This window comes from Ostrinia furnacalis, unplaced genomic scaffold (genome assembly GCF_004193835.3).
Source record: "Ostrinia furnacalis isolate ACB-3 unplaced genomic scaffold, ASM419383v2 OfSCF4318, whole genome shotgun sequence".
NCBI classification, from domain to species: Eukaryota; Metazoa; Arthropoda; class Insecta; order Lepidoptera; family Crambidae; genus Ostrinia; species Ostrinia furnacalis.
Window position 1 is genome coordinate 292,620 of NW_021134557.1, and position 14,871 is coordinate 307,490.

Below are 14,871 nucleotides of genomic sequence, written 5' to 3' on the forward strand. Positions count from 1 at the left end.
TATCTCTCTCCGAAGTTTCCCGCAACATTCGCCGTCATTCTGGGCCGCCATATTAGTTTTGCGATTTTATCGCGTCGAGCAAGTCTATGTGGAAATGTCTCATTTACCGAAAATAGGAAGTGCCTTTCTGAAGAACTTACGCAAGTCCCTAAAGAATTTAATCTTTCTCTGAAGTTGCTGTTATCTCAAAGTCTAGTGTAGTAAACTTTAAGACTGAAGTACAGGAGTTCATTTTAATCAGAGTTTATTTTAGTATGATCATTTGCACAGAACTGTAAAATAATGAGAAAGTTAAGCAGTTTTCATAAATTGTCTTTCCTCCACTGATAATGAGAATTGCAAGTTTGTTATTGTTACTTTAATTTAAAGCTTTTGTTTGAAGTTTTTGTAGCGATGTAACATTTTGAAGATATTTTTGAACGAAACGGTCCTGTTGACATTGTCATTTGCGCTGTGCATCCATCTGATAATGCCGCAGTAATGGCGGGCACCCACACACGCGATGTCACGGAGACACCGATTACAGTAATCGCTCGCCTGTCCTTTTATATTGCCTCTCGAGGTCCGTATGTCATCCACATACATATAACATCCAGTTGAGATTCATGAGAATCGACTGGTCTGGATAAATTAGCCGCTGCTTAGGTTTTAGCTACATTATGTACACACGGCCACACTGTTAACTATCCATTTCCGTTTTTGCTCTCGCTCTCATCAAAATATGGTGATTCTTTACAATAGAACGAGACGACATGACAGGCAATGGATAGTTAACACTGTTGCCGATGGCACACAATTTACACGTATGGGCTTATTAGCATGTAGTAAGTGTGTACCAATCGCACAGTTTGCAGGGAGAAGTATTAATAAAATAAACCAATATCGCAAAGGTTTTCGATATCTAATTTGAAATTCCCAAATTGCCACCCTTTATTTTTTTCCGCTGAACTTACAATGGTGATCGGGGTTGGCTTATCATATGCTTGTCAAGGGTTTTACCGTGTTCGGCATCTTCACTTGTGATCTTCGGCTCGTAATCACTCGACCGCGTGTAGTAAGCACAGCTTGAAGAGAGTACAATCCTGGTCAATTGTCATTTCGCTTCCATGTCAATTATTTTGGACAACAGTGTACCTACCATGAGTTTACGTTAGGTGTGCTCGCTAGCGAGTAGGTACCTCAAAAATCTCTATAAAGATTTTGTTTCTTGAAAGTAGCCGCTAGGGGCGCTGCACCTTAACCTATTTTTCACTTTAAATCAAAACAATGTGTTATAGGCATTATGGAAAAGTAATGTTATGCAAAAAACATTCCAAACTCATTTTGCCAAATTATATTAAGGCCGGGTAGCAGAGAAAATGGCGAAAATGAGGTTTTCATTTTTCATTTTTGAGGTACTAAACAGTAAAATTAAAGGCTAAGATTTTTATTGGGCATAGTTGAGGATATTTTCTAGGGCTATTAACGGATGGAAACACGATTTNGGCGAAGTATTGCGCGCGCAGATTGTGACAGCGCGAAATACCTACTTTAGCAGAAATACCAAGCCTTAATATATAATATTAAAACGTTCAATGTGAGGCTGTACATGAGCGCTGTACACGAGCCGGTGTTCTCTTTTATGGTATTTGTTAGTATTAAGGTTACATTATGAAATAATCACTGATAAATGTTATTAATTTATCACTTTTACCAAGCATGTCGGTAATTATTCATAATAACCGGCGATTATTCATAATCTTCAATTTATCACATTAACCGTTACATATACCTAAAGATTAAAGATGTATAAAGTTATACTTTCCATGATTATGAAAGTGCTGAAATGCTTTCAGCCAGAGATTAGGGAGGATTAACAAACATACTGACAGCAATAAAAATACAGGGCGTATTTGTAGAATCCCTGTTGACTAACACAAATATTTGTGTATTTATTTTTTGTTTTGTACGTGGGATGATTGTCGTCACTTTTTATTGTGAGTATGACAGCTATACGCGTGATTTTATGGGGTGATCCATTCGAATGTCGTATTTGGCAATACTGTAAATAAGAGGCTGGCTATAATGGCGCGTATCATGTTACACTTCGAATTTTAGTTACAAATATAGGTCATGGTGAAGTTTCACATACAGTGTTGCCACTAAAAGCCTCAGCAAGTATTGGCATGGTTAAAGTATGTAGGTTTTAATTATGTAATGTTATTTTCTTGCCTATAGGTGAGTAGCAACAATAAGTATAAGTTGAAAAGTAACCTACGTTGTCTTTATAGATTTATGTACACCGTCACATCACTTCTTGATCTCTATTCACTTCAATTACGAGTATCTATGACTAACGAAGATCTTACATGTTCTGTGATTTAGACTGACAGCATCTGAGCTCGCTCAGCTCAGCTCTATCCATATTTGAAGCGAGCTTCCCTCCCCTCGGCATCTTACAGCGGCTTCGTCGGGAAATGAGCCCTGTTTTATTACACAAAACAAATATATTTCGTACAGCTACAATAATAAAAGCTCGAGGGCGCGACGAGTTGACTTAAAACTGTAATAACAACTTCTAGAAAGAAGTAATATCATTGGAGTAATTTATAATTATTAACGGGTACCTGTAAAACAATTAATGTGTGAGACTATCGTTAATCCAATGTTGCAGAAAGCTGTGTGATGCCACATTCCTCGTATGACGATTTATGCCAATGAGACAGCTAACGTTTAATATTTCTTGATAAATTAATGAAAAGTCGATAAAAACTGACGGACGGTAATAAAGGCTAGTGGCCCTTGTAAAGCTGAATTTATCTAAAATTAGATATTATGTCCCTTGACAAAATAACCGCCTCTCATCATTTGAACCCACGCTTTTTCGATAGCCGGGTGACTGCTCGCTCTGACCGCAAAGCTACGCTGACACTGGTAAACCTTTCGAAGTTTTATAGTTTAACGCTGTAAGTAGGTAGCTTAGGTTAGTATATGAGAAAGGTCGTTGGTTCAAATTCCACAAGCAGCATTTTGTTTTTCAATGTTTGTAAATAGGTACGATATGTTTGTAGTGAATAGGGAGGATAGACATTGTTACTCGTAAATATTACACGAGTCCATGTCACTTTCTATTTGTATTCCATAAACGAGCGGGCAGCTCCATATCTGTAGGTTTTGTTGATACATTATATCAAAATCATAGCTTACAAACTATCTGTGTACATTAATCCATTAGTACGTGCGGTTAGGTACAGACGACAGCACATTACTAAGCAATGAGGTTTAACTAAATAATAGTGGTACTATTTTGCAGCAAAAACGACCGATATACTGCTGAGTGCTGACTATACAGGGCACATGTACATTACTGACACTATTGAAACTGAAACAAGTGATAGTGATAACGAGAGTTTTCAGAGAAAAGACGGGGGTTAGCGACGTGGTAGAAGTGATTGAGAGCCGTAAATGGAGATGGGCAGGGCACATTACAGGGATGAACCAGAATCGCTGGGCCAGAAAGACCCTGGAGTGGCGACCCCGCAACAACACCCGCGGCAGATGAAGACCGCCTAAACGGTGGACAGATGATATCCGGCAACAGGCTGGAGTGAACTGGATGCGTGTGGCCAGGGACAGAAGTCTGTGGAGGGTTGAGTTGAAGAGGAGGCCTATGTTCGAAGGCGAACCCAAAGGCTGCTATAGATAGATAGAGATAGTTATAACAGAACAGAAGCTAACGCGACTTGTAGGCTTTAGTTTTGTACTGTTGACGAAAGCAATATCATAGGGTGTGTAGAAGTTTGTTTCTATCAATTAGAATGAATAGCCTTGCGGTGCTAGTATCGGACTGCTTCGAAGGTCGCTGATTCGATTCCGGTAGGCGGGTGGACTATTGTGGTGACTGGTAATTCCTAACACGAGCATATATTTTAGAGGAGCTAACGAGAGTATGTACTAAAGCAAGATTTAACTTATTTCCTAACTCACACTATAGTAGTGACTAGTTCAAATAGTTGTTTCGGTGGTCGTGCAAGTGTATAAATACGATGGGTCTATGTGCTAGTTCTATAACTCAGCAGCTATTTACTTTCACATACTCGTGACCATAATGAAAGCAAGACAATGCCTCGAAGGAGCTTTTGTACAGCTTGACCGTTTCGGCGCTATACGGAACGCATGCCCCGTCATATACGAGTATTGTGTTTCATTGTCCTACGCCTCTTATTGGATTGGAATTATTAGGTATGTGGAATGTAAGACGAGTGTGTGCGGCTCTATAAATAGTTGTGTGACTCTCAATCTATTGCAGTCTCTCTCAGTTTTACAACCATTACTGCGGCAAAACGAATCACCGTTTATATGAGCTTATAATGGACTCACAGACTATCATATTGAAAGCTATTGTGGATGATGACTTGACCAATTGAGCCTCTGGTTTGCCGTCTCCGTTATACTCCAAGCATAGTTTTTAGTTTTCTCCCTAGCAATATCAAGATCATTATCATTATCATTGGTAACTCTACATGTGTTATAGAATGCTGTTTGTTTTCCTAACAATAAAATAAATAAATAAATAAATAAATTAGTCTCACTGGAGCGTCTCTAATTTGCCAGAGGCCTGGCCTCAACTCTTCACGCTAGCCAGACAGTTGGAGGAGACCTGATCTTCGCATATTTGTGCCTTTGCCGATAAACCGACGGCTCTTCCCTCGGTAGACGTTAATTTTCATTTCATAATTAATGTGGTTTGGACAAATAAAGCATTGTTTAAGGGCCTGCGGTGAAAGCCTTCGCGCCCTAATGACCAACAAGAAATTGGTTCCCCACCTGCCTTTATGACGAGGGGCTAGTTAGACGGAGAGACGGGAACAATCTTTGACAAATATCGTCGCGGTCGGGTAGAGCTTAGTTTGGAACTAGCGGTGAATCTATTATCTAAGCAAATCTTCATTGTTGTTCTAGGTCAGCGGTTCCCAAACTTATTTTGTCTACTGCCCACTTTGAGAATAAATTCTTTTTAGCGCCCCCATTTGTAGTCGAGAGTCGAGTGCTCCTAGTAAATGACGCCTCCCAAGCCTCTACACAACGTCCGATTTTTTTTCTGGGTCTCTTACTGCCCCCCTTTAAGCGTCCACAAGGGGGCGTTATCGCCCACTTTGGGAAATACTGTTCTAGGTGTAGAGAACGATTTTTTCAGCTAAGCGACATTAGGTTGCGATTTTATAAACCCATAGAAGAGTTTTAAGTAATAATTTTCTTGAAACAATGAGAGACAAAAGCGGATGCTGAGTGTTTGACCTTTTGGTCTTTTTTGCGCAATAAAACAGATCTTTTTAAAATTATACAAGAACTGAAAGCGTTTAGTTATCAGCGTATATCGATACGTGTTATTTAACAGTAAGGCCCAGAACAGGTGAAACGCAACTGCAACGAAACTGCAACTGCTAGTTACTTTTGAGTTGCATCTAAGTTTCTGCCATAGCGTCCGTTGAGAGACCACACATGACGCGACCAGTTTGAAACTTTCAGTTTCAGTTTCATTCATAAGAATCATCAGAAAGTTGCAGTTTCGTTGCAGTTGCGTTTCACCGTCTGTTCTGGGCCTAAATGGTACAGCAACTCCAATTAAACTACTCACTTAACTTAAATATGTAACCTTAAGTCCAATAAAGATATCTAAATAATCTCCATTAGAACGATAAAAGTAGCTGTTAAAACCGCACCTTTTTTCCTGTTGAGGGTGTTGAGAGTAATGCTTTATGTACCTTTTGTTTTCTTATACATAATTATACATTTCTATCTATTTAATGGTTATACATAGCTTCATAAATTATAACGTTAGGTGATAAATAATACGGCGGCTTACTATAATAATGATTCATAGTGTTCTACTGCTATTATTACCACATTATTATTATGTAGTCGTACCTGGCATCAGGTTACGCACCTATTATGATATCAGGTGATAGGATTGGGCACATATTACGCTAATTATCGTGGATTCCAATCCCTGTAATCCAATAGGTTTATTCATTAGCTAATTGTGTTTATAGTAACTTGATTTGTAGATAAAATTAACCAAACAATTAATCGAGTATGTCAAAGACAATCTTCGTAACTTGTTTCAGTAACATGTGATCGCATCGCATTCGCAAAAACCATAATTTTTGCCAATACATACATGCTGTAAGAGAAAAGTTAACAAAAACAGTGAAGTACTGAATAATTTCTGATTTTTTAACATCGTTTATGTTATATGTGGAAAAGAATTTGAATGAAAAAGAATTAATTAGACAGGATGAGTTGCACCACCTAACTTAAACGGTAATTTTAACGATAACCGGTGTTTTTTGTCAAGGTCTTGACGTTCGAAAGTTAAAGTAAGATGGTGCAACCCAGCCTTAAACTTTTTCTTACGGCCTGTACGGTTAATCCGTGCACGAGTTGAATGCAGTGTGCTTACCATGAGTTTACGTTACGTGTGCTCGCTAGCGACTGCGTAAAAAAATGACATTAATTGTACGACATATTGTGCAGCGCCCCTAGCGGCTACTTTCAAGAAACAAAATCTCCATAGAGATTTTTGACGTTTTCGCTAGCGAGCACACCTAACGTAAACTCATGGTAGGTACACAGATCTCCAAACTGCATCCAACACGCTCAAACTCTTTCAACACCCACCAATATCTCTATAGTTCCAAAATACTGAACTGTCCTATCGATGACATTGACAGTGGGGCGCCACCGTCAATACCGGATCGCTGGTTCCGATTTTTGCCATGTTGGAAACCATATAGTTGAACGATGGTAGCGCCCCCCTGTCATTGAGTTTGGTGGGACAGTTCAGCGTGGGTCATCTATAACAGTCGTTGTCATTCGGCAGCATGGACGACATCGAGCTGAAGAACATCCAGCTGGTGTTCCCTTCGGCGCGGCGCTTCAGCGACGGCGCGTGCGCCGAGACGCGCGTGCGCACCGACCGCGGCGAGCTGTGCGTCGCCGTGCAAGGCGACCGCGCCAAGCCCGCCATACTCACCTACCACGATCTGGGGCTCAACTGTAAGTAAGAATAGACAACCTTTATTTGACACAAAATAAATAACAGACATAGGCTATACAAATAAAATGACTGTCGGTATTTTGTGCCAAAAAGGCGCCCGCTCAGCATTACAGAGACACGCGTGCATACGCGCGCCTCGACGCTGGTTTTCAGCGGGTGCCTCTCCAGCAATTATCCGTTTAGTACTAAACACAAAACACAAAATTATACACGAACAATTAATGACATAAGTATTGCATGATAACTTGACTTAAGGCCCTATGTAATAGTTTGATTGTGTTCAGCTTCAAGGACGTACCTACAATCATTGAAAATCTGATAGCTATATCATAACTCATTCCTGATACCAAAAAATGCACAAAAATATAATTTGTACTGCACAAACCTCTACACACCTCTCCAATCAAGCAAACTTGCATTTGTAATCCGCTGGACGGTGAACCCACAATAGTCCAGCGACGGACTTGAACTAGCGTTCCTCGAATCTCGAATCGGCTGTCCGATACCGACACCGATTGGTTGTAGCTTCAAATTCATAGGTACGGCTTGTCGTTTGAGAATACAACCAGGTTAGGCTTACACAAAGCTCCGGAACATTGAATGGTCTAAATAATGAAATTCCTCAATCAAAGGTTTATCTTCACTTGGATTCAACTTTGGAGCGTCTTCTCAGAATACGAGCTTTAGTGCCGATTCAGTGTATAACTGGAATAACCGTCTAAGTTTAACCTACGTCCTAGCACAGAATACATAATAGTAGCAACAGAAATTGCACTCCCTTGTGTAGGATCAGATGCCGACATTTTAACGGTAATAATAATTATGCAAAATATCCAACACACATGGTGCATTCGAAATCGCACCTTACTACTACGCTCACAAGAGCGCAATTTTTTTGTATTCAGAATTGATCTACCACACAGCTCAAGCGTCAGGGTTGTATAAGCAAAGTAAAATAAATAAAAACTTAATTTTAAGAAGCATTTATTGTATGTACGATTGGTAAACTTTAATCTAGTGGTGTTTTTATAATCGTACGATCTCTAAAGTACCTATTAATAAACTTCAGTGTTGCGATAATTCGAAATTGGACAAACAGTTTTAAAAGGTGTAGTGTCGGAAAATAGACACGGTGAAATAAAGTTAATGTTTTTATTAGCTAAAATATTTTTTTTGCTACAGTTTTTTGGCATAAGTATTTAAAAAAAGTGCAGTTTTTTTAATTATTTAAATCACTACAGTTAATTATAATTCCTAAATATTACGATTTTCCATTAAAGAAGAATAACAGTGCTGTTGGAACAATAAACCTTGATTGCGACGATGATCGACCTAGCGTGTATAGAAATACGCGTGTGCAAACAGGCGCGTGGCGGCCCTTACTGATTTGCAACTTGAAGTTGTCGCGCGCTGTAGGTAATTATCTCGGCCGGCATAGGCGAGTGACGGAGGCCTGGTCCTAGCTAGAACCACAGTACACAGTACACACACATGCCACTTTTAGCATCGGTGATCGGTGATCGGCGATTTAGCGATGGCATCGATGCAGCATCGCGTTTTTGCGACTTCATGAGTTCAGACGCGGTTTTACCGACTGCTGTCGCTGCATCGAGTTTCTGCAAAGTGACTCAATTGCCTCGTTTAGCGTTTTTAAGTGTACGATGTGAAATGTTTTGTCGCTGCATTAGATTTCTAAAAAGCAGATAAATCGCAGATCGCCTATGCTAAAAGTGGCATGTGTGCTGTGGCTTTTAGCCTATGTAGATGTCTATAGTCTTGTCAAGTGTATTACAATCCGTGATTACCCATATAATGCCACCACAGGGGCTCAAAGCCGGAGATTACAATATGGGGTATTGCAATTATATTGTGTGCAGTGTGTGTGCAAGCAACAGCGCACCTGCAGGTTATGGAACAAGGCTTCCATTGCAAATGGGAACATTAATTTGTCGTTCGCGTATTTGACTAAACAATAACTATGTTGTTTGCGTTGTAGTGAAACTTGTGATTACTTAACAGGTATACTACAAGAAACAACATTAAAGTTACAAGACAACAATTTATAGACTATCAGGCTAACAAAAATGTTTAGAAAAAGCTACGTGTCTACTAAGTAATTTGCAAGTTTCAAAAAACAATCAGCAAATCCATAAGTTATAGAAATTGGGTCTCAAATATTTTTACCACTGCATCACTCACTGTAACTTGAGGTGGAATTGTGTAAAGCAATCGTTATAATTTGACAGTTCATAACGTACGATTATTCTGTCAAACGCTTTGTTTAACTGACTTTATCGTACGTTATGAAACGTCAAATGATTACGATTGCTTTACAAAATTCCACCTCTGATCGAAAAATGATCAGTCTTCATAATTATACAACTTGACCTGCTTTTCGTTTCCAATGAACTAGGTCTTTGTTATCTATGCGTAAAGCATTTCTAAAACTGGTTGATGATAGCTGCACCTATGATAAAAATGCATTTGTCTGTACACGTCTGAGATTGACCGCGTAAACGCAGCGTGCCACGGGCCAGAGCCCGCGCATTTCGGCTTAATCAGGATGCTAATTTAGTTAATCACGCGTGAGCAATTAACGCCTCTGCCATAAGCGTGAAATTGGGAATGTTCCCCATACCAACACAAGATGTGTTGACACAGGAGGGCCGTAGAGTTATTAGAAAGACAAAATATGGCGCAAAGAGAAAACCTTTTATGATAAACTTCGTCATCATCATCATCTCAGCCATAAGACGTCCACTGCTGAACATAGGCATCCCCCGATACTTTACATGTTTCCCGGTCGGTAGCGACCTGCGTCCAGTGACTTCCTGCTACTGCGAAGAAGTTCTAAACCTTATAATAACCTATTTTTGGTTAAATTAATAGTAATTAGTAAGTATCATTAGGTACTCTTGAGGCGACATCTATGATACGCCACTACAAACTAGTGTACCAACAGATAGCACTGTTACGACTTCACTATGGCATATACCACCGCGCGTACAATCCTGCATCGCGGTGTCGGAGTTTTTAGGTACCCTGCCCAGCATATAGGTAGTATAGGAAAACCAACATGGTGTAAATTGGACTTTGGTCCCCGAGCACAATATTATCCGCTCGGAAAGAAGCACTAACACCTTAGCTTCTTTATTATGGCCAATCCTTCGAATCCCACACTCTAGATCCTATATGATTAACGGTTTCAGCTAAGAAATAGGCTAGTTTGCTTAATTTCTTTTACTTCGGAAGTATGTAATAATGAAAAGAATAATATGTAATTAAAAACGAATTATGTGGTATCTAGAATCCTCCAAAATCTCAGCATTTATTGGGTAAAAATCCATTGCATTTTGAAGATAGATGTAAATTAGAGGTACGAGTAGGTACATCTTCGTTTCGGTCGAAAGACGGGCTTTAGTGCTATCCAGTCAGGGATCCTATGAAATCTGACAACTTTCTTTGTAATTAACTCACTTTAGACTAAAAAATAAAAATGAATTCTCCGGGGTTACCGTATCAACGTACAATGTGTCGTAATGTACGATATTAATGTGTCTGCTGGCAGAGTACCGCGCTCACAGCTACGTCATGTCATTGTGAAATGTGTACGGGCTCTTATTCCAAATTCCAATCGCATTATCAGTTTTGAGGGTTTCTTTTATTAATTAGTATTAACATTAACTGAATTCTACATAATGCAGACATTTTTGGTTACACTTTTGTTTGTATATCTCTACATCTAGGTATACTGTCTGACTAGGTATATGCTGCGCGATTTCATCTGAAAAATGTCTTTAACATACCATACATTTACTACCTCTATAGTTGATTTATTTATAGTCCCACGAATCTGAAACGTCTAACGTGGCAAAAATCGAAATAGTAGCGCCCTCCTGACAATATCATAGCTGGGACAGTTCATTGTTGGTCATCTATACCATTTTAAAAGTATTTTTCAACAGTTTGGCTCAATACAGAAAAGAGGTGATTATAACCATGATTGATCTTTCCAGCGTGCAAATCAAATGTCGGATTCGCATAAAATTGTTCAAATATTTTATCTCAGTTTAAAGAACTTGGCCCTAGGGTTGATAACTGTTTATTTTGGTAGAACAAGGTATTTGAGTAACTTTATACATAGGTATAGGCTAGCAAAGCCGTCGTAAAAACTGATCACTTCTTTTAAAACTGATTTCAGACGTTTCGTAAGAACCGTACCGTATATCAAAGACGCATATTTCGAATACCACGAACGAAATGAAATAATTTCGTTTTCATATAGATTAAAGAAAAAAATGGGTTGTCAATAAAAAAAAATAATTCCCATCCCATTATTCTCGTTGGTAACATTAGACACCTGAGCTTTAATCAAATTTGGCGGCGTTTGTGAATACGAATGCCTTTCACGCTAGTGTACAGTCCGCAACACAAATCGGCAGCCTTCCAGCCAAATATGGTATATAAGTCGTTGACTGCCGAGACAATATACATAGTAAATTGTTCGAGACTCACCGGTGAGCCGCGTGGCGCATAACGCTTTAATCTCGTCCTTCAGAGTAAGTGAAATGATGTTGCCACCACTTAGACGGTTCAGAGTCTCTATAAATGTTTATTTAGTGCGCAGACTGTAGTAGAGCCAATACCTGTCACACTAGTGCAGACAGTCGCGTTATCAGGCGGCTCGTAAATATTTATAGTGCGTGTGTTTACTGCTATCGCTCCGCGGGTTAACGGCGTCTACCTTCAGCTGAAGACAAATTGATATTTGCCTTCCTAAAAAACATCCAGGCGAATTGCTTGCTTTACAGCCTTCGGGAATAGCCTGAAAGATTCATTATTTAGACGGGTGACACTGCTGACTAAATTTAATTTAGTTGAAACTCCCCGTTTTATGTATGGACTACATCGTTATGGGTTTACATTACCTACGGGGCTATTCCCACCTCTCGTTCCCACCACTGCAACTCCTGTATAGCTAGGTCTACAGCTTGACTGCCAATAAAAGCCTCCTTTACATTACCTCTGTAACTCGTAACAGCTAAACATCTCCTTTTTGGTAGCTAAAAATATACCTACTTCCAGTTCTGACATTGGAAAATGGGACCGCCCTAAATGGCCGTGCTATTTATAGTCATCATGATTGAAAGGACATTGACCAAACGCGGGCCCAAATTGTGTAACGACCCACGTATAAAACAAACAGTTTAGAACCTTAATGTTGCTTAGATCTACAAATCAAAGGCATCAGAAAAAAAATGTATGGTATATTGTTTAAAACCTATTTATGTGTATTTTTAGGAAAAAATCCTGTTCATCCTGAAATTGTACTTTAAGTTCCATTCAAGCTTAAAAATTAAACGGTACATAGGTGTTTTACATTTTATGTCTCGTTTCGTACAATCCTGTGATTTGTGTCTATGATTTACATCTGTTTTGCCAGCCCTAACGCCTTAGTGTTCCGCGATCTCAGACCGCGATGCATTGTCATGTCAAACCTAATACCGGGTGGTTACCGTGCTCAAGGTTGCGTTCGGTGCCCGCCGGGGGCACTGCGGTGCTATTCGTCACGAACCGATGTCTTATTCGTTGAATCGGCGCCAACTCGTTAACTCGGCGTTATACAAGTGTTTGCCGACGGTTAACTCTAACTTTGTTTGCTGAAACGGAGAAGATATAATTAAAGTTTGGTTAATGCGGTAATAAGTTTGCACAGCAATAGGCACGTTGCTAGAACAAATAGAAGATTAAATGGACTGTCGAATGATTTAAATGTAGCTTATTTATAGTCTACTTACTTAATTATTAGCGATTCGATGTGTAATTTGAATTGTAAGTAAAATTAATATAATGAACTCATAGACCATGAGTTCATCTTGAACATAAGTAACTGTTTCCAAGGAAAGAGCTTAAGTATGAATGCACTGCACATAATAATGAGAGGATAAATCGTTCCACTCTTTCAGCTGAGCGAGACGAGCTGAGCTGAAAGAGCTGTACAGGGTGAGCGACTTGCAATTTTAACCCTCAATTGATAAACATCATTGAGGTCATGAACACAATCGCGCTCCTTGCGCTGCGGACCACAATTAATATTATGAGAATATTTTTTATTTTGTTTTTTAACCGTTAACCGTTAGGTCGTAGAATACATTAATTTTAAATTCTTGTATACAGCGGTTTATTTTTTGCTACTAAAGTTTTTAAAACTAGTATCTGCGCCACCCTGTATTCGAAGCAGCTCGAACCGACAATATCCGCTTTTAAGCGGCTGCGGGAAACTCAAACAATTTCCCGACGCAACGCCACGCTTTATTGCATACTAGGAGCCGCCCTGGCTTCGCTCGCATATTACAAGACATGCTCGATTATTAGTTCCTCTACCTAATCTTTCTACTAGTTGCGCTTTTATACTAGAACGTCCTGACTTTGCTCTCAGTTTCAGTTTAGGAGGTATCTTAGATCACAAGATGTAAGCTAAGTTAACTAATAAATATCGATCAAGACATTAGTGTTTGGATAAATGAGGTAAGGGCTAATTCCTCAATATCTAGTTAATTTTTACTTGAATACTTTTTACCTACTTTATCATAAGTTAAACCGTTTGAAATTGTTTAAATGAAAAAGTCAGAAGAACTAGCCCCCTTCTTGCAATTAATTGGATTCCTTATAAGAGTGTTCTCCATAAACATTGCCGTCCTCGTATCGCTTTATGCGGGTGGTACTCAGGAATTCCCCCAGTTTAATATCAGCGGCTTAGACTGTGTGTTGTCAGTCACGGCACTGACAAGTGTACAGCTGTATGCGTAAGAGATTAAATAAAACCATTATTCTTAGCGAATAGAGTCGCTTCTCAAACTAAATTTTTAAATAAACAACTTGAAAAAATCGAACTGCCTAAGGCGGGTCTAAGTAAGTCCAGTGTCTAAGTAGCTCAGTTGGAAGAGCAGACGGCCGGCAAGCGGAAGGTCGCTGGTTCGGTCCCGGCTTAGGCAGTTCGATTTTTTCAAGTTGTTTATTTAAAAATAAATAAAACCATATTTTATTTCCATGCAAAAAAGTTCCATTTACGTTTACAGATTAGGTTTGTTAAGTTATCCAATGTCATAAAAGCTATGATTTCATCCAAATCTCACCAGAGGTAAAGCAGGGTAATCTGGCCAGATTACGGTTGCGAATTCGAAGCTTAATGCTGAACGATTGCTGCACGATTGGCAGACGCACTGTAATTGAATTGCAGCGAACGTTTCGCAGTCGCGTGAACCGCTGACCGAGTTTCAAGATTGGGTGTCAAACTGATATATCAATAACCACTCGTTAACATAATTTTCCGCGGTTAACCACGTATTGAAGCTCGCCTGAAATGAAAGTATTTTCTGCTCTGCATTGATTTGAATATTGGATTTTTATTTAGGCTAGATCGCTACCAAAATTTGGAAATCATTAGAAAAGGCTATGTTCAGCAATGATGATAATGATGAGATTGCACAATATAAACATACCCATTTGCAAGTTTAGTCCTTTTACAAAATAATGTTCTAATTGAACTTCAGAGATCAAACCGTACTCTTCAGGTTCCCACTTCCCACCCTAGCAGTCTGACCGGCAATGTTCCGTCGAGGCTGACGTCGGATCACCGTTTAATTCCCCATGTTTGATCTGGCCCGGACCAATATTTGATCGCGACATAATAACCGGCTGAAATATGAATCTAAACTGTTTATTTTCCTAAAAAAATATCCTTACGAAAAAGCTGATGCGAATTTTTCATTTCTAATTACGGAGAAAATGGTCCAATAAGGATTTTTTCAAATATTGACGTTACCAGTTAA

General features: G+C 39.3%; 1 protein-coding gene across 9 annotated transcripts in view; it reads left to right on the plus strand.

Annotated features, from left to right (window-relative positions):
• MESK2 (misexpression suppressor of KSR 2) overlaps nucleotides 1–14,871 on the plus strand; it is a 153,835-nt gene that overhangs the window by 30,971 nt on the left and 107,993 nt on the right. For all 9 annotated transcript variants that reach the window (XM_028313657.1, XM_028313653.1, XM_028313656.1 and 6 more), the window contains one exon: nucleotides 6,863–7,038. In XM_028313657.1, coding sequence (XP_028169458.1) covers nucleotides 6,863–7,038 — 176 coding nt within the window. The remainder of the gene's footprint in view (nucleotides 1–6,862; nucleotides 7,039–14,871) is intronic.